The 25,646-nt window shown below is 47.6% G+C and overlaps 1 protein-coding gene across 2 annotated transcripts in view; it reads left to right on the top strand.

The window, feature by feature from the left end:
- SETD5 (SET domain containing 5) overlaps positions 1-16,287 on the top strand; it is a 176,894-nt gene extending 160,607 nt beyond the window's left edge. For both annotated transcript variants that reach the window (XM_032798916.2, XM_032798915.2), the window contains 2 exons: positions 13,715-13,800; positions 13,973-16,287. In XM_032798916.2, coding sequence (XP_032654807.1) covers positions 13,715-13,800; positions 13,973-14,575 — 689 coding nt within the window. In that variant the 3' untranslated portion in view covers positions 14,576-16,287. The remainder of the gene's footprint in view (positions 1-13,714; positions 13,801-13,972) is intronic.
- Positions 16,288-25,646: the final 9,359 nt, after the last annotated feature.

Raw genomic sequence — 25,646 nt, 5'->3', positions numbered from 1 at the left:
CCCCTGGAAATTTCCACTACCTGCGTCTGACGAAGTGGGTATTCACCCATGAAAGCTCACGCTCCAAAACGTCTGTTAGTCTATAAGGTGCCACAGGATTCTCTGCTTTTTTTTTTTCGGCTTTCATAACTCTGAAAATGTCCCCTCTGATTAGCTTTAAATTTGCAAAGAAATTCTCCTCTGGTTGGAGTTTTATTAATGCATGCAGCGCTCTCAGCCTGCATGGCACTTTACAGACATAAAGCGACAGCTCCTAGCGCTGAGGGCCTTGCATCTAAATTTGACATGTCAGAGCAGAGGATGACTATAAATGGTGAGAGCATTAGAACATGGGTTTTAGCTCTTGGTCTTATAAAGGCTTTTTAAAATGTTTGGTCTTTGTTTCTAATTTTAAAATTAATCTCTGGCATGACTGTTGGGTGACAGTTAACAATGGAAGGGTTTGGAAGAAAGTGATGCATGCGATCTTGCCACACAGAAGAGTGGAGGGAAGGAGGTCAGATTAAGACTTAGAATGGAAACCTGTTATCCTTACTGCTGATCTGCAGTGTCTTATTGTTCTTCATGTATGGCAGTGTGGAGCCCACTGTTGCTGCATGTGCGCCTCATGCACGTGACAGCTGATTTTTGTCAAAAACCAGGTCCTTTGGGGCCATGTTTGCTGCCTATGCCGCCTCCTGCCTCTTTGCAGGGGCTAAAGGCCAGGGCAGCCATGACGCTCTGTTCTCTCTTACACAGCACTGAGACAGAACCTGGCACATGTCCAACCTGCTAGTTCTTAGCTTTGGCTAAATTTCTTCAAACTCTTCCCAAAAAAACTCTTCATAATGCTTCTGATTCTCTTATGTACAACCTCCTTGAATTAAATCAACCCACCTGTACTGAATATTTTAAAGTCAGCATCTCTGTACGGGGATTCTCAACAAGATGGGCTAAAACCTTCAGGCTTCAAACTGCGCCCATCCTTCAGTGGACTGATTCCTCAGAAATATGGATACAACAGGTGTCTTGTCTACTTAGGAGAGTCCCAGAAAGCAAGCAGATGCTCAGTATGACATTCTTTCTCTGTAAGAACACACCAGCTTAAGGAAGCATGGTTGAAGCTTCATTTCTTGGAACAGTCTATGAAGGTCTCTTCTGATCCTGAGAAGATGAGATTCAGAGTTCAAGTAGTGGACAAGGCAGCTTCACCAGCATCCAGTCTAGCAAAGCAGCAACTCCAAAGACCAGCATGGAGAGGAGACCACTGAGGAAAGATCCGGCACCAAAGCAGGAGCACACAAGCGCAGCAGGTGCTATCAGCACCAAAGCAGATGATGACAGTGTCAGGATCAGTCTGGCACTGAGCAGGGCTGCCTCAAACACAGAGGAAGAGCTCAGTATCATTCCATGAGGACAGACCACCTGATGCCTCAGAAGATAAAGCCACCAAACCCCACACAGCATTTAGGACTAATAAGGAATACCCTGCAGCACAAAATAAGCCTTCTGTGACACTGATCCCAGCTCTAGTAACTCACCTCGAGCATCAGCACCACAGCTGAAGATGAGCTACTAGGAAAACCAGGGCCATCAGTACTGAGGCATCTACTGGTACCAGTGCAAAGCCTTGAGTGCACTGTATACGTTGGCAGCAGGGCAGAGCAGCAGCATCCTGTTTCACTCCCAAAGGTCCTGTCTTCATCATCACCCAACAAGACAGTGATCTCAGCATGAGGTGACTTCATAGATTCCAAGGCCAGAAGAGCCTATTGTGATCATCTAGTTTGACCTCCAGTAGAACACAGGCCAGAGAACTTTGCCAATGTATTTCCTAGAGCTCCTAATAAGAGTTGCTGAGACTCTGGAGAGAGAGAGAGAGAGACTTAAGTCACATCAGAGAAATCTCATAAGTTGTTTGTTCTGACAGCTCCCAGTCCACCCAGAACCATCCTCTACATAAATGAAGAATTGCTCGACCTGGCAAAGACCCTGTAATGGTCGCTGGCCAAAGTAACAATGACTGCAAAACGGCTGGAGAAACAATGCCAGGTCCCTCAGCCTGGGTTTGAGTACTTGGCTCCTTAGTCATTACAGTGCTCCAGGAAAAATCTAAATCAAACAAGAGAACCCCTAAGGACAAAGATCCAAAACAGCTTAATCTGCTCTGGAGAAAATCTTACTCCTCTGCCTCTTTATAACTTCAAGTGGCAAACTGCCCAGCATTCCTGGCCAAAAATGACTTTGAGCTGGGGTAAAGTTGATGTCTTCTCTCTCAAAATATGGGCAGTAATCAAGAAAGGCCAGTTGGTGGCAGACAACTTTACAGGCAGGATTGGACGTCTCCAATGCTGCAGCCAGATCTATGGACATGGCAGTGACTGTGCATACAGCATTCTGGCTCCAAGCATCAGGCATCGCTAGGGAGGTAATGGCCACGATCAAGGATGCCCTTTGACGGCACAGACTCAAAGCCCACCTGAGGATTAGCACACCAGCCCCATATCACAAGCCTTACCACCCTTAACCCAATAGGCACCATCTTGTCACTCCAAGCAACCCAAGTACCGTTCCATGAAGAATCCAAGATACAATAGAAGTTGTCAGCCTTCTGCCTCAATGTCATGCCCTGACCACACAGCACTTCAACAGAAGTGACAGGACTCGAGCCACGCTAGTTCCAGTCCAGAGAGCACCCCTTTAGGAGCTAGCTTGCCCCATGCCACCGAGCATGGTCAGCAATGACATCAGACAGATGGGTGCTAGAGATCATCTCCTCCTCCAATTGCACTGCCTAATTCAGAGGAACAGGCTTCTGCTCTGAGTATTTCCTTATTCAGAAGAGGGCCTCCATCTTATCCTAGAGCAGAGGAGACTCAACTAATGCACATGCCATCTCGGGTTTAGGATGGTAATGCTCATATCCACCATTCCATCTCTCTAGGATCTAGGCTAGTTCTTGGCTCTTGACTTGCAGGATGCATACATCCACCTTGCCATCCACCTCACACACAGGAAGTATCTGAGATTCATACTGGGAGCCAGTCATTGCCTATGCAGGTGTCACATTCTGGGGTGTAATCCAGACCAGTGAGAAGTTGTCACTGCCTGTCCCTTAGCCCTGAGTGCCTCACAGTGCTTTGCTGTTGTGGCTTCCAGCCAGGGGTACTCACAACTAACCTACCAGCATGCAGGTCACACCCTGAGTATCTGTGTGCTAGACAGTCCTGGTTCAGCAGGCCTGACCCCAGCAGCCTGTCAGCAGACACACTTTGGCTTCCACCAGCTTTGGTAACCACTAGCAGGGTGACCCCAACACATTCCCAGCCCTGAATTTTCCTAGAAAATCTGTGGTGTACACTGTCCATCTCTCTCCTTAAAGTGTAAACCTCAGTTAAACTAGCAAGTTGTATATAAATCCTATTCCAGCTACACCACTGTCACATTCTGGAGTGCAATCCAGACCAGGGAGGGTCTGTCACCACCTGCCACATAACACTGGGACCTGGGAATGCAAAGCATTGTGAGGCACTCAAGGCTACGGGACAGGTGGTGACCCAACCTCTCCCTGGTCTAGATTGCACCCCAGAATGTGACAACAGAGGACTGCCCCTTGGCCTCTCCCCGGCACAGGTTGTAGTCACAAAAAGCCTGGCAACGGTGGCAGCAGCTTAGAGAATTGATGTGCACTTGTGTATGAACTATTGGCTGATAATGGGCAAGTCCCAGTAGGAGACAGCAGCACCCCTGGAGTAAATTCTCATGAAAGCTCCTTCACTGGAGGTTTTCAAAAGGAGGCTGGATAGCCATCTGTCTTGGATGGTTTAACACAACAAATCCTGCATCTTGGCAGGGGGTTAGGCTAGATGACCCTTGCAGTCCCTGCTAACCCAGTGGTTCTATGAAATGCTCTCTGTGCTCTCCTGGTGAGAACTCTTTGTGAATGACAAAGCTGGGAATGGGTGACAGGGGATGGATCACTTGACAATTACCTGTTCTGTTCATTCCCTCTGAGTCACTTGGCATGGGCCACTGTCGGAAGACAGGATTCTCAGCTAGATGGACCTTTGGTCTGACCTAGTATGACCGTTCTTATGATGTGAGGAGGGAGAAACAGTAACCGGAAACTTGGAAATGGCAGAGATGCTTAATGACTTTTTTGTTTCGGTCTTCACTGAGAAGTCTGAAGGAATGTCTAACACAGTGAATGCTTATGGGAAGGGGGTAGGTTTAGAAAATAAAATAAAAAAAAGCAAGTTAAAATCACTTAAAAAAGTTAAATGCCTGCAAGTCACCAGGGCCTGGTGAAATGCATCCTAGAGTACTCAAGGAGTTAATAGAGGAGGTATCTGAGCCTCTAGCTATTATCTTTGGAAAGTCATGGGAGACAGGAGAGATTCCAGAAGACTGGAAAAGGGCAAATATAGTGCCCATCTTATAAAAGGGAAATAAAAAACAACCCAGGAATACAAGACCATTTAGTTTAACTTCTGTGCCAGGGAAGATTATGGAGCAAGTAATTAAAGAAAATCATACTGCAAACACTTGAAGGTGGTAAGGTGATAAGGACTAGCCAGCCAGGATTTGTAAAGAAACAAATCGTGTCAACCCAGCTGATAGCATTTCTTGATAGGATAACGAAGCCTTGTGGATAAGGGAAAGCGGTGGATGTGGTAATACCTAACTTTAAGTGAAGGCATTTGATACGGTCTCGCATGATATCCTTATCAATAAACTAGGGCAAATACAGATTTAGATGGGCTACTATAGGCTGGGTGCATAACTGGCTGGAATATACCATACTCAAGAGAGTGTTAAATGGTTCCCATCTGGCTGGAAAAGGTATAACAAGTGGGGTCCGCAGGGGTCTGTTTGGTACCGCTCTGTTCAATATCTTCATCATGTTAGATGTTGGCATAGAAAGGTACGCTTTATTAAGTTTGTAGACATATCACCAAACTGGGAGGGATTGCAACTGCTTTGGGAGGCAGGGTCAAAAATTCAAATATGATCTAGACCAATTGGAGAAAATGGTCTGAAGGTAAAACCAGATGAAAAGTTCAGTAAAGACAAATGCCAAAGTGCTCCACTTAGGAAAGGAACAATCAGTTTTCACACATACAGAATGGGAAGAGATGTCCTAGGAACGGAATATGGGAGAAAAGAGATGTCTAGGGTCAAGTGGACCACCAGTAAATATGAGTCAACAGTGTGATACTGTGCAAAAAAAAAGCAAAGTGATTCTGAATGCATTAACAAGTATGTGTTGGCAACAAGACACGACGAAGTCATTCTCCGCTACTCTGCGCTGGTTAGCCTCAAACTGAGGAATTGTGTCCATTTTCTGGGCACCACATTTCAAGAAAGATGTGGCGAAATTGGAGAGGGTCAGAGAAGAAGCAACAAGAATGATTAAAGGTTCTTTGAGAAAGCATGATCTGTGAGGCAGGGAAAGTTGGGTTGTTAGTTTGGGAAAAGAGAAGACTGAGAAGGACGTGATAGCGTTTTCAGGTATCTAAAAGGGTGTCAATCAGGAGGAGGGAGAAAATCTTGTTCCCACCTTAGCCTCTAATGATAGAACAAGAGCAATGGCCTTAAACTGCAGCAAAGGAGCTTTAGCGTGGACATTAAAGGAAAAAGTCCTAAACTGTCAGGGTAGTTAAACACTGGAATAAATTGCCTAGGGAGGTTGTGGAATCTCCATCTCTGGAGATATTTAAGAGTAGGTTAGATAAATGTCTATCAGGGATGATCTAGACAGTATTTGGTCCTGCCATGAGGGCAGGGGACTGGACTTGATGACCTCTCGAGGTCCCTTCCAGTCCTAGAGTGTATGAATAAATCATCTGTCACCATCCCAGACAATAGAGTTTTAGGAGCCATGATTGACTCTTGATCACAGAGAGCTCACCTGCAAGAGGCCAAGTTTCAGACACTGGCAAGGGACTGTGACAGACACAAACCAGTGGGGTACAGGAGTCTGGTAGAGGGCAAATATACTGGTCACTGGATGAGTAGTTTTCTGTTCCCTGAGTGATCAGAGCAGGGGCTGCACTAGAGTAATCGGGAACCTGCTAGAACCAATTAAGGCAGACAGGCTGATTAGAATACCTGCAGCCAATTCAGGCAGGCTAATCAGGGCACCTGGGTTTAAAAAGGAGCTAACTACAGTCAGGCGGGGGGGAGCCAGAGGAGAGGAAGTGTGTGTGAGGAGCTGGGAGCAAGAGGCACCAGGAGCTGAGAGTGAGAGGGTGTGCTGCTGGAGGACTAAGGAGTACAAGTGTTATCAGACACCAGGAGGAAGGTCCTGTGGTGAGGATAAAGATGATGTTTGGAGGAGCCCATGGGGAAATAGCCCAGGGAGCTGTAGCTGTCATGCAGCTGTTAAGGAGGCACTATAGACAGTTGCAATCCACAAGGCCCTGGGCTGGAACCCGGGAGTAGAGGGCAGGCCTGGATTCCCCCTAAACCTCCCAACTCCTGATCAGACACAGGAGGAGTTGACCCAGACTGTGGGGAAGGTCATTGAGGTGAGCAAATCTACCAATAAGCACAGGACCCACCAAGGTAGAGGAGAAACTTTGTCACAGGACCGATGATTGAACTCAACAACAACAGTACATTCATGTCTGGGGCTGCTCGGCTGCATGTCAGCATGCGTGTATGTGACACTCCCATAATAGATCTATTCACCACCAAGTGCCCATAATTCAGCTCCAGAGGAAGCATGAGTCCAAGATCCTTACCAATTACTTGCCTGCTACAGTGGGCTTCAAACTTCCTATATGTCTTTACCCCAGTCTCCCTGATCTCCATAGACAGCACAAGACTGCACTGCTCCTAATAGCTTCCTACTGGCCTAGGCACATCTCCATCCATCTCCCAATCTAATCAGACAGGCTATCCCAGCACAGTGGCCCGATATTGCACTTTGACCCACACTAGTTGCATCTGACCTGAAAGTTTGCTGGCTGCACACCACTGGCAGACTTCTCGATAAGAAATCCTCATACAGTGCAGGAAGCAGTCTGTTGGGAAGACCTACTTCTTCAGATGGAAATGGTTCTCCACATGAAAAATCCAGCATCATCTGGAACCCCAGATTCTTGACTGTATGCTGCACCTGAAACAGGCTGGCTTGGCATTTAATTCAGTCAGAGTCCACTTTCCAAACAGTATTAGTGTGTCATGCTCCAATACAGTCGTACTCAGTCTTGTCACATCTTACAGTATTGAGATTCTGCAAGGGCCTGCTGCAAACTTACTTGTCTGGCAGAGACCTGACTCCTACATGGGATCTCAGCATACTCCTCCCAAAGCTCATGGAGCCTCCATTCACGCCACTATCAGAGTGTTCGATAAATCGTCATACACCTAAAGTAGTCTTCTTGGTAGCTATCACAGCACAGTGTGTCCACTAGCTCCATGCCCTCCTGGCCAGACCTCTTTACACTTCTTTCTCAGGGACAAGCTGGTTCAGAGAAGTGATGTTCTTGCCTATTTCCAGTGTCTTGCTCTCTTACCTGGACAGGACCAAATGCTTCCTCATCTCTTTGTGGCTATGTCTGGCTTGTTGAAAAGAAGCCATCTCATCACAGAGAATTTAAGTGGATCACAGAAATGTAGGGCTGGAAGGGATTTTGAGAGGTCATCAAGTCAACCCCCTTCACTGAGGCAGGACTACACCATCTCTGACAGGTGTTTGTCTAACCTGTTCTTTAAAACCTACAGCTACAGGAATTCCACAGCTTCCCTCAGGAGCTTATTCCAGAGGTTCACTACTCTGTATAGTTAGAAAGCTTTTCTTGTATCTAACCTACGTCTCCCTTGCAGCAGATTATAAGCCCAATACTACTTGTAATAAATACCTTGTGTTGTCATGGAGAGTTGTTGATCACTCCTCTGTATAACAGCACCTAACATATTTGAAGACTTACCAGGTCCCTCCTCAGTCGTCTTTTCTCGAGATTAAACATGCCCAGTTTTTTATCCTTTCCTCATAGAACAGGTTTTCTAAACCTTATATCGTTTTTGTTGCTCTGCTCTGGATTCTCATCAGTTTGTCCACATCTTTCCTAAAGTGCCAGAATTGGGCACAGCCCTCCAGCTGAGGCCTTGCTAGTGTCAAATAGGGCAGGACAATTGTTTCCTGCGTCTTACATATAACACTGCTCCAGTTAATGTGCTCCAGAATATTAGCCTTTTCACAACTGTAGCACATTGTTGACTCATTCAATTTGTGATCCACTATAACTCCCAGGTACTTTTCAGCTGTATTACTGCCTAGCCAGGTCGCCCTCATTTTGTAATTGTGCGTGTGATTTTTTTTTTCCCCCCCTTCCTAAGTCAAGTACAGAATCATCGAATATCAGGGTTGGAAGGGACCTCAGGAGGTATCTAGTCCCACCCCCTGCTCAAAGCAGGACCAATCCCAAACTAAATCATCCCAGCCAGGGCTTTTGTCAAGCCAGGCGTTAAAAACGTCTAAGGAAGGAGATTCCACCACCTCCCTAGGGAACCCATTCCAGTGCTTCACCAACCTCCCCCACTGCAACTTGAGACCATTACTCCTTGTTCTGTCATCTGCTACCACTGAGAATAGTCTAGATCCATCCTCTTTGGAACCCTCTTTCAGGTAGTTGAAAGCAGCTGTCAAATCCCCCCCTATTCTTCTCTTCTGCAGACAATCCCAGTTCCCTCAGCCTCTCCTGATAAGTCATGTGCTCCAACCCCCGAGTCATTTTTGTTGCCCTCCGCTGGACTCTTTCAAATTTTTCCACATCTTTCTTGTAGTGTGGGGCCCAAAACTGGACACAGTACTCCAGATGAGGCCTCAGCAATGTCGAATAGATGGGAATGATCACATCCCTCGATCTGCTGGCAATGCCCCTACTTATACAGCCCAAAATGCCATTAGCCTTCTTGGCAACAAGGGCACACTGGCAACTCATATCCAGCTTCTCATTCACTGTAACCCCTAGGTCCTTTTCTGCAGAGTGCTGCCTAGCCACTCAGTCCCTAGTCTGTAACAGTGAATGGGATTCTTCCATCCTAAGTGCAGGACTCTGCACTTGTCCTTGTTGAACCTCATCAGATTTCTTTTGGCCCAATTCTCTAAATAAAAATATATGGAGATATACCTATCTCATAGAACTGGAAGGGACCCCGAAAGGTCATTGAGTCCAGCCCCCTGCCTTCACTAGCAGGACCAACTACTGATTTTTGACCCAGATCCCTAAGTGGCCCCCTCAACGACTGAACTCACAGCCCTGGATTTAGCAGACCAATGCTCAAACCACTGAGCTATCTCTCCAATGTTCAAACCACTGAGCTCTCCCTCCCCCGTAATCTGTCTAGGTCCCTCTGCATCCTATCCCTTCCCTCCAACATATCTAGAACTCCTCCCAGTTTAGTGTCATCTGCAGACTTGCTGAGGGTGCAGTCCACGCCATCCCCCAGATCATTAAAGTACTTTGCACTTGTCTTTATTGAGTTTAATCTTCTTGGATTCAGACCAATTCTCTAATTCAGTGTTTCCCAAACTTGTTCCGCCGCTTGTGCAGGGAAAGCCCCTGGCAGGCTAGGCCGGTTTGTGTACCTGCTGCGTCCGCAGGTTCGGCCAATCACAGCTCCCAGTGGCCGTGGTTCGCTGCTCCAGGCCAATGGGAGCTGCTGGAAGCAGCGTACCACTTCCCGCAGCTCCCATTGGCTGGGAATGGCAAACTACGGCCACTGAGAGCTGAGGGGCTCCGTGCCTGTGAACGCGCCAGGTAAACAAAACGACAGTGTATTAGATATTCAATTCAATGATTCCATATAGTTTAAAATCATCATATTTTGGTGTAGATCCATTTATAAGCCAACCCCACTCTTTGATGCATCACTTTTTTACCAAAAATATTCAGCTTATGAATAAGTATATACTGTACTTAAAGAATCTCTTCTTACTGCTTTTTATACTCTTGCCAGTGTAACTCATTTTGTGCCTTGGCCATTCTGATTTTGTCCCTGCGCACTTGTGTTTTTCTTTTTACTCCTCCTTAGCAAGTTGTTCGTGTTTCTGCTTCCTGTAGGATTCCTTTTTGATTGTCAGGTCATACTGGCCTTTGAATAGTCTTCCTACCCTTTCCTTTACATCAGGACAGCTTGTAATTGTGTGTTTAATATTATCTCTTTGAGGAACTGCCAGCTCCCCTGAACTCCTTTATTCCTTTGATTTTCCCCATGAGCGCTGACCTACCAGTTCTCTGAGTTTGTTAAAGTCTGTTTTTCAAAGTCCGTTGTCCTTATTCTGCTGCTTTCACTCCTTTCTTTCCTTAAAATAACTAAACCTCTCATTTCATGATCACATTCACGCAAATTGCCTTCCACCTTCAAATTGGCAATCAATTTCTCTGTTAATCAGAATCAAGTGAAATGGCTGTCCCCCTGGTTATTTCTTCCACCTTCTGCAATGGGAAGTTGTCCCCAATACAGTCCAATAACTTACTGGAAATTTTGTGTTTTGCCATATTACTTTTCCAACAGATGTCTGGGTGGTTGGTCCCTAATTACTACCAACTCTTGTGTTTTGGATATTTCTCAGGTTTGTTCTAGAAATCCCTCATCCCCCTCCACTCTGTGATTCGCCTATAGTAGAGCCCTTTCCAGAACATCATCCGTATTTTCCCCTTTTTATCTTTACCCAGAATCTTTCAACCAGTCTGCCTCTCATCTCCTTCTAGACTTCAGAACAAGTCTGTATATTGTTGATACATAATGCAACACCTCCTCCCTTTTAATCTTGCCTCTTTTTCATAAACAATCTATATCCCTCCATGCCAATATTCCAGCATGAGACTTGTCCCACCAAGTGTCTGTGGTGCTAATTGTCATAATTTATCTTGTCTACTAATATTTCCAGTTCTTCCTGTTTATTCTCCACACTCCTTGCACTTGTATACAGACATCTAAGATGTTGAGCGGATTCCCCCACTGTCTGTTGCTGCTATGACTTTATTTTAATTTTCCATGTCTTCCCCGACACAGCAACATCTAGTCTTCTGTTAAGATTGCCTTTTTTTTTGCTTACCTGTGGGCTTTTGTCACCTGGTCTCTTTGAACCTTGTTTAAAGCCCTTCTTGCTAGGTTGGCAAGTCAGTGCATGAAAATGTTCTTCCGCTTCTTGGTCAGGTGAACCCTGTCTCTTCCCAGCAGACCTCCTTCCCAGAACAGCACCCAGTGGTCAAGGAAGTCAAGGCCCACCTTCTGACATCATCTTTGCATCCATCCATTCAGCTCCAGGATGTGCGTGTCCCTGCCTGGAACCTTAACCTCAGCCAGGAGGACAGACACCACCACCACCACCTGCGTGCCTCTGTAGTCACTGCTGATCTGCCCAGGGTCAGACCTGGCAGTATTCATGCCCACATGGATGAGCAGCATGGACTAGTGGTCAGAAGGATGGAGGAGCCTCAGCAACCTTTCAGAGATTGCAGTATGTCCACTTGGCATCGATTGGCTACAGAGCCTTTCCCTTCAAATGTCAGGGCATGCTCCACCCCAAGGAAGAGGCAGGGTCTTCCACCTGCTGCAGAAACTTGCCAGTGTGTGAGATCTGTAAAGCTGGGCTGTGAAGCGCCCCACTCTGTTTTGTCAAGCATGACGCCTTGGATACCATGGTAGTCTGATGCCAGGTTCAGAAGAGCAGTATTCCAACTAGTATTTGACTGACGTGGCTGGCACACCTCAGTGCCACTGCATAGAGGAGATACTGTTTTCCAGTCACCTCCAGAGGGATCCACTTCAACACTTACTCGAAGACCGGTTACTTCCCCCACAGTAACTGTGGTTCTGCAGGATGTTGTAGTCCCTATAGATCCCACAGCCTACCCTCCAGACCGACATTTCAGAGTCCTCAGCTTCATGGCTGTGACGATACTGCTTCTGGCAGAACACAGCTGAGAGTATCAATTCAGGACAAATTGCTCAGAGCAGGGCAGTTACAGCCCAAATTAAGGCAAACCAAACCAGCCAAACAGAGAGGACTTTAGTCTCACCCCACTAGCTAACCATAAGTCACACAAGCAATTCCCTTAGGCACTCCAGTTTCCCAGTATCACTACCAGTGCCTCTCGTTATGGGGACAAATGGTTATGAATACCAATATCCCAGTAAAAGGAAAAAGATTCTCCCGATCTCAAGGACCAAGCCCCAGACCCAGGTCAATATATAAGTCAGATCTTACTCACAAATCATGCTGTTGTCAGTCCTTTAGAATCTAAAATCTAAAGGTTTATTCATAAAAAGAAAGAAATCTAGATTAGAGCTAGAATTGGTTAAATGGAATCAAGTACATACAGTAATGGCAAAGTTATTGGTTGAGGCTTGTAGCAGTGATGGAGTAAACTGCAGGTTCAAATCAAGTCTCTGGAACATCCCCCACTGGGATGGGTCATTCAGTCCTTTGTTCAGAGCTTCAGTTTGTAGCAAAGATCCTCCGGAGGTCAGAAACAGGATTGAAGACAAAATGGAGGGGTTTCTAGGGCCTTTTATATTCTCTGCCCTGTGGAGGGGCACCCCTTTGTTCTTACTGTAGAACATCACAGCAGCAAGATGGAGTTTGGAGTCACATGGGCAAGTCACATGTCCATGCATGACTCAGTTTGCAGGTGGCAGCCATGGCTCACATGCTACCTTGAATGTTCCCAGGAAGACTTATGTGGATTGGAGTCTCCCAAGGTCCATTGTCAGTTAAATGTTTCTTGACTGGGCCCTTAAATTTGCAAATTCCTTTCTTAAGAACCTGACCAAATGCTTCACTAATGCTATTTAGGGTATGTCTACACTACCCACATTACAGCGGAGCCGCAGCAGCGTTGTGACATGGGCAATATAGACACACTTTATCGCCAGGGAAGAGCTCTTATGGCGATTTAAAAAAAAAAAAAACACCCCTAATAAGCGGTGGTAGCTCCTGGCGATAAAGTTCTGTCTATACTGGTGCTTTTCGGTGCTAAAACTTTTGTTGCTTGGGGTATTTTTTTCACACCCCTGAACGACAAAAGCTTTAGCACTGGAAGTGGCAGTATAGACAGCCTTTGAATCAAACACATTAAGGTACAAGTACATAGCCAATATTTATAACTTTAACTACAAAAATGATACACACATACAGGTATCATAATCATAACCTTTTTATAGACACCTCACACAGCAACCTTTGTACAATATTTGCAGCAAATATGTAACAGTGGTTGCAACAATGATCGATATGGTCACAGTTTATGTCAATAACATAATAACGTGTTTGAACTGTGAGGGAACTGAAGGAGGGTTGTAGCTGCCCCACCCTTCATGCAGAAGCATGAGGAGGCGCAGAGCACAGGCGCAGCCCCAGCAGATACTACTGTGAAAAAGTTAAAAGATCTTGTGCACATGAGGCTCATGGTCCCCTGCAGTGTGCTCCATGCCAACTGCAACATCTTGAGGGATCAGTTACTGGTGGGTAAATAACTATTCTTTACTCATGCTGGTGGCTCTTGTGGGTGTTGGGATTCTCCAGATTGCGGTTAGTTAATTTCATTTGGCTTCTGAGGGCCCAGTGACTTGAGGTGCTGGGTGGTACTCTTGCCTTACCTGCAGCAGGACTATGGAACAAGATAACTGGAGTGCATACAGATGAGCTTAGGAGAGATCAGTTGTGGCCCTGGTCCAGGAAGTGAAGTTTAAGGCTTGACTGTGCTATGCCTTCTAGGTACTGCTGATGGAGACACCCCAGAAGTTCTCAGTTCTGCATTCAAAGGACCAGCAGTTTACAGCCCTTCTAGATACAGCTACCAGGTAAGATCCATCATTGATTTCTAGTCACAGGCAAGCATCCGAACCTGCAGTTTATTGTCAGCAACTGATCAGGTTGCTTGAACAGCAAACAGTGTTGCTAAGTGGGGGTTAGAGAGAGGAGGAAATATTTGTGCTCTGACACTTTTTCTCCCCCTCCCCTAACCTTCTCCAGCTCCTGCAGTCTGACAGTCCCCGAGCAGAGTCCCAGGCTCTCCTTCAGCAGAGTTCCTCCCCCTACAGAGGACACTCTACTCCGTCTCCTGGATACAGCTACCGAACAGCTCCACCAAGAACAGGACACAACCCCACTCACTGCTCGTCGGAAGAGTCCCTTTCGTCCACCTCCTATTCCAGCCCTGCCCATTCAGTTTCCACGGACTCCCCAGCTCTGTTTGCAGGGAATTCTGGGTATTACAGCAGCCAGCAGCACTCTGGAAGTAGCATTAATAGCAGCCTTCTGAAGAAGAGTCACTCTGCTGCTGCCAGTCCAGCACAGCAGGTTGCTGCAGACTTAGTATCCTTGGGGTCGGTTTCTCAGTCCTGCACAGGAGTATCAGGTTCCAGCTCTGCTCCCCAAAGTTCCAGATCATTGCAGTCAGACTTGCGGACTATCAGCCTGCCTAATTCTGGGCAGCCTGCTCTCCACCAGAGCTCCAAAGGGTCAGGGGTTTCCAGTTCACAGCACTATCCGCACCGTGGGGGAGGCAGTGTCCATCAGTATAGACTGCAGCAGCTTCAAGGTCCAGGAGTAAAGACTCAGACAGGACTTTCCTAGGGCTGCCTGGATTCAACGAGAACCGAATTGCCCATAACTCCTTCCAGCTGCCTCTGGAAGTGGCTTCTGGGCCAATGCTGGGAGCTTGCACCTGGTGCTGGGGGTGCAGGGAGTCAGAGGCTGGAGTAAATGAGTGAGGCTTGTGAGCAGAGGCAGCCTCTGTCCTTGGAGGAGGATGCATATTTCTCTGAGGCAGAGACTGTAGCAAAGCTGGGTACATTGTAGAAAAGCAAATGGTTCTAAGTGCAATGACTGTGATGCAGCCTCTGTCTCCTGTCCTTGCCCATAGCCGTACTCACTTGTGCAGTAAGGACATCTTTTTAAGTATGAAAACAATTTAAAGAAAAATCTGGGGGAAGTTAAACTCCATTCCCAAAGCTCTCTTGTAGGTCAGGTTCTCAGTGCATTGGGGGGAGGGCAGGGGGGAGGGCTTTCATACATTATGATCATTCCAGTCACAACAGACCAGCACATGCACCACCTTTGGGCCTGGGTTGTGACCCCCCCACAACCAGACCTATTTCCATTGTGATAGACTCCAAGAACTGGTCATTTAGCACTGGGACTAGGAGAGAGAGAGGGTGTGTGACTGTTGCTGACAGGTGGGTGTCGGGGCTCTGCAGGATGTAACCAAACGGGGATGGCTCCTGTGAATGTCACTAACGGGGATCTGTGAATGTTTGTCACTAGCTGGGAAACTCTGAATTGGTGTCGTGTGCTGCAGTGTATCATCAACAGGAAGGTCTCCATGAACGTTGTCACTGTGTGAGACTGGGGGAGTTGAGTAGGGGTGACACTGTGGTGTCACTGCTCTAGGGGCTGTCCAAATGAGTCATGTTTGTACTGGGGTCTATGCGTGGGCTATGGAGTGTGTCTTCCAGAGTGCATGGTTGGTGGGGACTCCAGGCCTTGGTAAGTTGGGAGCTGTAGGTGTAAAGTATCACACAGAGTAAATCCTCCCACCTAGTGATAGAGTGGCGCCAAACCAGCCCAAAGGGAGTGTGCTGTCAGTTCAGCTCCATACAATTGCCAGCTTCTTTCTCACTTGTTTACTGTAATATCAGGCGTGTTTTTATTTATCTAATTTTATATTCAGTTATAACCATATTAGGTTAGCTAATATACAACAGGTAGAGTCCCTGGTGCTGCAGTGGGCCTTCTCCTTTTTCTGTTGGACAAGATAATGCTGTGAGTCTGTCTCCCTCTTTCAAATGCACAGTCTTCTTCCTTTTGTAGGGCTGTTACAAGTTCTCTAATTCACAATTGAAATCAGGTGTTTGTTCAAGGTAGGGGAGACTTTTAAAATATTAAAACAAAGTAACTTTCTCCAACAGTCTGGCTGAGTGTGTGTTGGGGATTGAACTTGTCACCTGGAATGCGGGTGTCTCTGTATACTGTATAAAATAGGTGTAAACTTCACTCAGTTTAGACCTGGGTGTGTAGTCTCCCATTTCATGCTGTGTGCAGCATGGGGCAGGCAGGCTCTGCCCTGCCTAGTGGCAACAGTGGATTTGGGGGTTGGGAGCAGCATGCAGAGGTTCCAGCACCTCGGCATGTGCAGGGTGCAGAAGAGAGGCACCCTGGAAAGCTCTTGGAAAGGTGGAGGCTGCAGCTTCTGACTCTAGTGGGGTTTTTACACCATGCTGTAACATTTGAACTTTCACAAGAGATGTAATAATTTTGATAATAAAAATACTTAACTTGAAAATCAACATTTTGGAATTTCCTATCCCATTTTTAACAGTTTTAATGTCCTCGCCCTGAGCACAGACCTACGGCCAGGGATTTTATGCCTCTCTGCCCTATTTTGCCCCCCTACCCTTAGTTGCAGAACAAATCTTGAATTCTGATTTGGGTTATCATGGGCAAGTCACACAACCTGCTTATTTGTCAGCTCAGCTGGAATATTGAGTAAAAATCAAAATCCCCAGTGATATCACATGCTGCCTTGGAATAGAACTTTCCCAGGGATTTGTGAGTTGCTTCCCTTGAATCATGAGATTCCCTATAGTTAGCAACGCACTATTTCATCAGCCCATAGCAGCTAATGATGTGTACTGATCTGAAGAGGGATCGCCTTGAGTTGGCATCATACTGCAATATGCAGTAGAATTTTAAAAAAAAAACTGAAACGTTCACAAGATAGGGGAAAAGTCAACATAAGATTTTCTGGAAGACACAATAACTTTCAATGAAGAGAATTAATAACTCCACTGTACAACTTTTATTATGTAATTCTGCTGTTTGAAATGCTCAGGCTCTAGGTGTTGAGATTCTGGTTCTTTACATAGATCCAATAGTTCCTGGATATTGAAAAAAAAATCTTTTTAACATTTGTGCATACATCCTACATCACTGGGTGTCAAAACAAGAAAACAGTCTCTCTGGCCGAGCTGCACAACATTGTTCCACTACACAGCTCAGTGGTCTGAATCTTCAGCTCCCTTCTCCCAGTTGGCCTTTTCGTTTAAAAAGCCTTTGACTAAACGTCATATCTCACAGAACAAAGGTTTACCTTATGTAGGTCACTCATAGTTTAGCTGTGTACAGGAAGGTCATAGGTGATCAGGCTTCTAAATACTTGTTTTATTGAAAGAGATCTGAGGAAAACCTCTCTCTAGGATAGTGGTGTGTGGCCCTAAGATAGGGGAAAAGCAGCAAAGAATCGTGTGGCACCTTATAGACTAACAGATGTTTTGGAGCGTGAGCTTTCGTGGGTAAATACCTACATGCATCCGACGAAGTGGGTGTTCACCCATGAAAGCTCATGCTCCAAAACGTCTGTTAGTCTATAAGGTGCCACAGGATTCTTTGCTGCTTTTACAGATCCAGACTAACATGGCTACCCCTCTGATACATAAGATAGAGAAGTTAACTTTTTTTTTCCTCCCTTACTACTATCTTGATTCTGATTTTACAGTAACTTCATCCTCTAAAGATACCACATGTTTGGGATTCTCACTCCTGGCTCTGAGCACAAGACTGGCAGAAATCCCCTAGTTGTTGTTGTTTTTTTACCCTTGAGGCAGAGTTTGATAGCAGGGTAGAGCACAAGCCAGGTGCCTACTATCTGTTCTCTGTCACACTCCTGAATGTTGCCGCCAGTTCCTCCAGTTGAGCAGGAGGTAAAGGAACTTCCTGCAGGGGAATGCACCTCATGAACCATCCAGCTCCGTGCTTGTGACGCTTTAATGGATACTTTTTCCATATCTATACCTGCCTTCCAGTCAGATCTGGTTAGTTGTCTGAAAGGTTTGAGGCCTTTTCTTCAGTTTGGGACACTTTGGTATGGTGGGTTGGTTTTTTGGATGGTGTTGCTACTTATGTAGAGAGGGATAGTTTCTAGTTGAGTCCTCGAGGAATCTGTTCCTGGGCCAGTGCAATTCAATATCTTTATTAACAACCTGGAGGAAAATATAAAATTATTGCTGGTAAAATGTGTAGCTAAAACCAATTCATAGTGTGGTAAATGATGGGGACAGGTCAGTTATACAGACCATCCAGGATTGCTTGGTAAAATGGACTAATTTAAACAAAAGATGCAGTGTAATACAGCTAAATGCAAGGTAATATATCTAGGAATAGAGAGTAGGTTACACATAGGGTGTGTCTATACTAGTGACTGTTCACTTCACTTCTCCATGCTGTGGTTGTGCCCTAACCTCCATGTTGTCCACCCCTAAATCCCAGAAGCACATGTGTGAAGGCGAGTAAGCTAGCACACATGAGGGGTGTGAGTGAATGCACAGCCCCATGGCAGTGTGGATGGGGGTTAGTGTACCTAGTCTCAAGCATCTGCAGTCCTCCACCCCCATTGCCATAATGCACTGAACCCTTTTCTTCTGGACCCTTACCCATTCTACAAAGATACCTGTCTCCCTGTTGTCACAAGCCGTAGTGAGCTGCGCTGACTACTGCAGGACAACTTTCCACAGTACTCTTTACGCATTGTTCAGCGGCTACCTGGCCTGCTGACCACACCCAGTGCAGATCAATGTGGCGTGGGATTACACCATCCTCCACAACTTGTCCTGGAGCAGTAGGAACTCCTGTACTGCCAAGTTTCATGGAGGCTGGAGCAAGCAGGTGTGTGTTTGGCTCTGGCCCATGAAGCACTTGAGGCTTCTGTATAGAAGGGCCAAAGACTCCAGCAGTGACTTCGTGAGGGCTCATTGTACGTGCAATGACCAGGTGCTCTCGAGAGGTCCCTGTACAAAGCCTGAAATGGCTCACAAGCCCCTCATCAACCATACTGGCCTCATTGTCCAACGGGATGCTGATGAGGGCAGCAGGGACCATGGAGGATGTCCTGCAAGGAGCATGTGATTCTGCACCTCTAACCGGAGGAGCTGGCGAAAGAAGCCCCCCTACCTCCTCCTTCCCCTTCCCCACCCCCACCCCCCGAATCTGAGGAGAATCCCAAACCACAGCAGGAACCAGAACCTGAGACTGGTAAGTTAAAATGGACCCCTACCCTCCTTGCCAATTCTCACCTCTTGCTCTGGTGCTAAATTCCTGATGTTAAGATCCAGGTGACTTGAAGTACTGTGCTTATCCTCCGTGGATAATATGCCATGCATTGCTCTGCCTCTGAGAGATTGAACTGCAACACTGAAGCCAAGGCACTGTCGTGCCCCATCATCTTACCAAACTTCAACTTCCCCTCGCCATCCAGCCCCAGCTCTGCTCCACCCTGAAATGGGCCCCGAGCAAGAGGTGGTTATAAATCAATTATTTTATTGATTTCTGATGAACCACTGTTACACATTAGGCTAAAGCTATTTCTTAAAAACAGATTAAGAGAACATCACTTGCCCCTGTGTCTGCATTTCTCGGCCAGCATTCAAGCAGCGATGGGCCCATGGCTACGTGGACTGGGAGAAGGAAGGGGCATGTAGAAAGGTCCCAGTTGGGGATGGGACAGTAGAAAACATATAGTTGGTTGTCTAAAGTTAGTAACAGCTTTCTTTCTTCCCTTAGAAGATTACACAGTTTCAGTGCTTCTCCCAATCTCCTGATCTTACTGTCCGCTTTCAAATGGGAACTGCATGGATAAGGGTGGGAGGTGGAGGGAGCGGGAGAGAGAGGGAAGGGATTGCTACCACAGTGCACTGCTCTCTGTCAATGCAAGAACTGCTAGTATGGCTGTGCTCTGCTGACACAAGGAGCTAGTGTGGACATGCAACAGCGGTTTTAATTAAAGTGGTATAACTTCTGCCGCCAAAACTTTGCAGTGTAGACAAGGCCTAAGCCTTGCAGAGCAAGGGACTAGCAACTTTTTCAGTTTACAGACTCACCCCTGTGGGCTAAATCGTGGGATATGGATGTCAGTTACGGCCCCTGCACAGTTTGAAGGTCAAGTCCTCTGAAAGCCATCTATTATTTCTGGAGCTTTTCTTATGGCAAGCACCCAGTGTTACCTACACCACTACACTGTCAACCGTAGCTTTTCCATCCCCCAAAGTGGAATGCAACAGACCTCTAGCTGTCTGTTGTAGCCAGCATCCACATGGTAATACAAACCCACTTTGGCACTGCTCTGGCTTCCCTGACTCAAGTGTTCTGCTGCTAGAGGTTTAGTGCACGCTTCTTGCACAGCTCCAGGAAAGTCTGTTTCCGCATCTGGTAGTTCTGAAGCCACTATTGGTCACCCCTGGTTTCCAGAACAATGTGAGTCCATCACACTGCTCTGGTTCTCCTGCACCAAATTGACCCTCTGCCCCAACAAGGGAATACCATGGCAATACTGGCAGGCAACATATCTGTACCATGAGCACTGAGTAAAGTGTCATTGACCCTCAAGGACAGCTGTTTTGGATGGGTCAGAAAGTTTTGTGCAAATTCCATCCAGGAGCTCATTGACTTCATTCTCTGCTGCATAACCATTTGTCCTGCAGTAAGGTGCAGAACCAGATAGTTTTCCCAATGATCCACATCTTCCATCAAATTTGGCAGGAAACAGGGCAATGAGCTGGAACTGCCATTGGCAAATGTCTGAATGGGCCAGTACCAACAACATGCAGCAAAGTGATTACTAGAGGGTCTCCTTGTCCACTCAGAACCCTGGGTACTGCCCAAAAGTAGCAGCACAAAGCATTGGGCACGGCTACACTTGCAGATGTGCAGTGCTGGTAGTTAAACCAGCCTTTGTAGAGCTCAGTAGGGAAAGTGCTGCAGTCTGTCCACACTGACAGCGCACTGGCATGGCCACATCAGCAGCTCTTGCAGTGGCCACACAGAGCAGTGCATTGTGGTAGCTATCCCAGAGTGCAAGTGGCTGCAATGTGCTTTTCAAATGGAGGGGTGTGTGGTGGAGTGTGACAGGGAGTGTGTATGTGGGGGAAGAGAGAGTGGGTTTTTGGGGGGCTGAGAGGATGTCAGCATGCTGTCTCGTAAATTCAGACAGCAGCAGACCCTCTCTCACACTTTCCACAGCAATGGTTGCTTTATCTTAGAGCAGATAAGCAGCCGACTGTCAGATGGATCTTTCAAAGGGCATATCCAAAACAATGACAAGTGGTCACTTAAGGGGATTATGGGATCTTTCCGGAGACTGATCAGAGCGCAGTAATGCAACACCTCATTCACACTGACGCTGGGGTGCTCCAGCAGGGGCGCATCAACGTTATTCCACTCACTGAGGTGGCGTACCAGCAGCATTCTAGATGTGAAGTCAGAGCGCTCTATGTGCCTTGCCAGTGTGCCCCGGACTCCTTCAATGCGCTGTAATTTGCAAGTGTAGCCAAGCCCATTGTGTAACAGTAGCAGTGAGGACTCTCCATGTAGGGCACATGTCCATGGTCCAGCATGCTAAGACATGCACAGGAGTAGGCATAGCCTTAAAGAAAGCAGTGACGCTGAAAAGGATTTAGGGGCTCCGTCTAGATAACCATGTGGGCATGAATGTCCAGTGCGAATGCTGTTGCGATGCGGACAAACTCAATCCTGTGGAGGGACTAGCAGGTAAGAGTAGAACAGTGTTATTACCTCCGTATACAGCGCTTGTGAGACCATTACTGGACACTGTGTCCCAACCTGCTGGTCACACGTCAAAAAGGATGTTGAAAACTTTACAATGGTTCAGAACAGAATGCTTAGCAGATGGGGAGTGGGGGGAAAACTGCCTTTATAAAGAGTGATTTAGGCAGCTCAATTTAGTTTATCCAGCTGAAGATTAAGAGGTGACTTGAGCTTGGTTTAAAATTATCTACCTGGGGAGGAGAGTCTGGTAGGAAAGGGCAGAGAAAGGCAGAACGCGATCCAGTGTTTTGGAGGCTAAAGCTAGATAAACACAGACTAGAAGTCAGGTGCAGGTTTAGTGCTGAGGATGATTCACCATTAGAACAACTTACTGAGGATGAGGTAGATTCCCCATCACTGGAAGTCTTCAGCTCAAACCCAGGTGTCTCTCCCACATAACTGCTGTAGCACAAACAGCCAGGGCCGGCTTTAGGCCAATTCGGCCGATTCCGGGGAATCAGGCCCCGCGCCTAAGAGGACCCTGCGCCTTAGGCACCTTTTTAATTTTTTTTTTTAACTTACCCCGGTCCCTGGCTGCGGTCTGCTCCATGGTCCCGGTCCTTTGAGAGAAGCGCCGGTGGGATCACGGCGTGGCCCCGCTCTCCCAGCTAGAGCTTCAGCCGGGAGAGCAGGGCGGTGGGGCTTTGCCGCACTCCGGCCAGGAGAGTGGAGTCGCAGGGCTTTGCCATGCTCTGGCCGGAGCTCCAGCCGGGAAAGTGGAGTCGCGGGGCTTTGCCGCGCTCTGGCCAGAGCTCCAGCCGGGAGAGCGGAGTCGCGGAGCTTGCCGCGCTCCAGCTGGAGTGCGGCAAGGCTGGCGGCTCCAGCTGGAGCGCGGCAAGCCCCGCTCTCCTGTCTGGAGCTCCGGCCAGAGCGCGGCAAGCCCTGTGACCCCAGCTGGAGCTCTGGGCCCTTTAAATAGCCCCCCGAGCCCTGGGGCAGTGAGGGACTCGGGGGAGGGGGCTATTTAAAGGGCCTGGGGCTCCAGCTGCCTCTGCCACCCTGGTCCTTCAAATAGCCGCCGGAGCCCCGCCTCCCCCATGCATTCCCCAGTGCTCCCGCGGCTATTTAAAAGGTCCCCGGAGTAGAAGGGGGTTTGGGGGCTACTTAAAGGGCTGGGGTTCCAGCTGCCTCTGCTGCACCCCATCACCTGCCCACACCAGTCCGGCCCCCCCTGCCTGCAGCCAGCTCTGCACCCCGTGCTCACAGCCACCCCTGCCAAACCCCCTGTCCTGTTTCCAGCCAACCCCTGCCACACATCCCTGCAGCCCTGCCCAAAGCCAGCCAGCCCCCCACACACTGCTGCCCGCACCAGCCCTGCACACTCTGCCCAGCCCGCACCCCCTGCCTTGTCTCCAGCCAACCCCTGCTGCACCCCACTGCCTGAAGCCAGCCAGTTCCGCACTCCTCTGTCTTCAGCCCTGCAAACCCCTGCTGCACCCCCCTGCGGCCCTGCCTGAAGCCAGCCCGCCCCACACCCCTTGTCTCCAACCAGCCCCACACTCCTTGCCCTGCCTGCAGCCAGACCCTGCCTCCAGCCAGCCCCATGTCCACTACTGCCCTGCAGTTTCCAGGGCATTAACCCTGCAGACCTGCTTCAATGAGGGGGCAGGGAGCAGCTGGGATCAACACATGTGCACACCCCCAGGGAGTGGTGGGGACCCACACATGTGAAATGTCGGTCATTAAAAGCCAATCAACAGCATATATGATGCAATGTATATAATTTTATTATTCATATAGTTATGGAAAGTAAATAATACATGAAAGAAATGAGAGGCTTTTTTTTCCACTTTTTTTTTTAAGTCATCCCTGCCAGGACCCCACCGAAAATGTTCGAATTGGGCCCCGCACTTCCTAAAGCCGGCCCTGCAAACAGCAGCTATAAAGTTCATGCTCCAAAACATCTGTTAGTCTATAAGGTGCCACAGGACTCTTTGCAGCTGTAAGTTTGTTTCACAGATTACTGGCCGAAGCGCAGGCCTGTGCTGTGCAGGCAGTCAGACATACATGGTCACACTGGTCCCTTCTGGCTTTACAAATCTATAGGAAAACTGTGAGCTCTGGACCTTACAGACACCCAAGCAGGGAGACTAAGCACTAAATTTCTGTCTTGGTTTTTGAGCTGGCATCTACTCCCTGTGTTGTCACTAAATACTTGTGGCCTAACTGCTCAGGCTGGGACACTGGTACCGCTCTTGAAAGTGCTAATCTGTGTCATCACCTGGGGCTTGAGGTTCATGATAAAGTGCCAGCAGATGATTTGTGTATGTAGGAACTATTGTAATACTTGAGGCTACAAATGTACCCACTTGTCCCAGGAAAGTGGATAAAAGTTTATGACGTAGCATAATAACCTATAACAATAAACGTTCATGAGGAAAAAGAGATGGACTGAATCCCCACACAATCGCCTACAGATATATAGCAAGGACTGTGTTAAGATGATGTCTGGTAAACAGAAAGTTGTGGGACTGGCAATTAAGTAACCAAACTGATGTATTGGAAATTAAGCCTAATTGGTGAACAAAATAAATGAGAGGACTGACTGAAAGATGCAAAAGGAAAGGAGCAAGCTCTACCATCGTGGCTGCCAGTCCTACCGGCTCCTGGGACCCCCCACTATGCCACCTTCTTTCTCAGCTATGATTGTGCTTTGACAGTGCAGCCATTGCTGTGAGTATTGGGTCTGATGGGTGCATCCATGTCTGCAGTATCCATGGCACACCTCCACAGCAGCTGCAAGCTGTACACTTTCCTAGTTCACATGGACAGTGCCTGACACTTGCCTACCCTGCATTGGGTGCGGCACAGGACCTCTCCAATCAGATTTGAACTTCTAGACTTTCAGTCAAACTTCTTATAAAGGAGCAGCATGTTCAGGAGGGAGAGCTCACTCAGCACAACCATCCGCAGGACTGGGCTCTCGAAGCACAAGTGCACATGGACAGTATGATGGTTCAGGACAACCCTCATCTACTATGGCCTTGGTATCTCAAAATGTGACCTTTGAGCAGAGAGGCCCAACTGTCCGGAGCTACATACTTAAACTGGGCAGCTAGAAGTCTCCTCTCCTCTGTTAGGACTGCAGCTGGAGAGCCCCCATGAGCAACGCCTAGTGTCTGTGTGCCTGGCAGGAAAACAAAACCCGCTCATAAAGCTTAAGTTGACTAGTAGTGGAGTTTGAAGTAGGAGCCTGGAGAGCATGCCATGTGTTTGCCCTCACAACTGCACAGCTACCAGTGTTCTGTACTGGGAACAAAGGCCTTCCCGCCATATGGCCTCCTCCAGTCCTGCAGCTATCAGCAGCTTTGCTCAGGCTCTGCTCGCCTCCAAGCCTCCCTACTGGGTGTGAGTCTTGGCACGCGGTAGGAACAGGGTGGCCCAGCCCATAGTGCAGAGAACCTGATTGACTGTCTTTGTAACTGAGTCAGGATTCCCTTCCCATAACCATGCTGAGGAGCAGACGCAAGAGGAAATGGGTTTATGGGACGATCAAAGATGCTCAACTGCCTATCATGACACAAAAAGCGGACATTAGGTAAAGGCCTGTGGCCTGTGCCAGAGGCACATTTGAAACCTTTCTTTTGCTCTCCCACAAAATATGATTTACCCTATCTCAGATGTGAGTCTGCATTTAAGAAGCTTCCCTCAAAATTCATTACCTGGCACCTATCTGTTAAATTAGCCACTAGAGGGGGCCCAAACAGCAGAGAAAATTGCAGCATTCCACTGGGAAATGATAGCTGTTTTGTTGACCAGGTATGTATTTGTAATGTGATATCTATATTATCCACACTGTACATATATCAGGCTATATTAAGCAGACAACAGTAACTTGTCTGCTTAATATAGACTGATATAGTTACGGTCTATAATTGCACCCTCAGCAAGTTCACAGATGACACTAAGCTGCGGGGAGAGGTAGATACGCTGGAGGGTAGGGATAGGGTCCAGAGTGACCTAGAGAAATTGGAGGATTGGGCCAAAAGAAATCTGATAAGGTTCAACAAGGACAAGTGCAGAGTCCTGCACTTAGGACGGAAGAATCCCA

The sequence above is a fragment of the Chelonoidis abingdonii genome, chromosome 17 (genome assembly GCF_003597395.2).
Source record: "Chelonoidis abingdonii isolate Lonesome George chromosome 17, CheloAbing_2.0, whole genome shotgun sequence".
In the NCBI taxonomy this organism is placed as follows: Eukaryota; Metazoa; Chordata; order Testudines; family Testudinidae; genus Chelonoidis; species Chelonoidis abingdonii.
The sequence above is the reverse complement of the archived record's forward strand: the minus strand, read 5'-3'. Positions and strand labels throughout refer to the sequence as shown.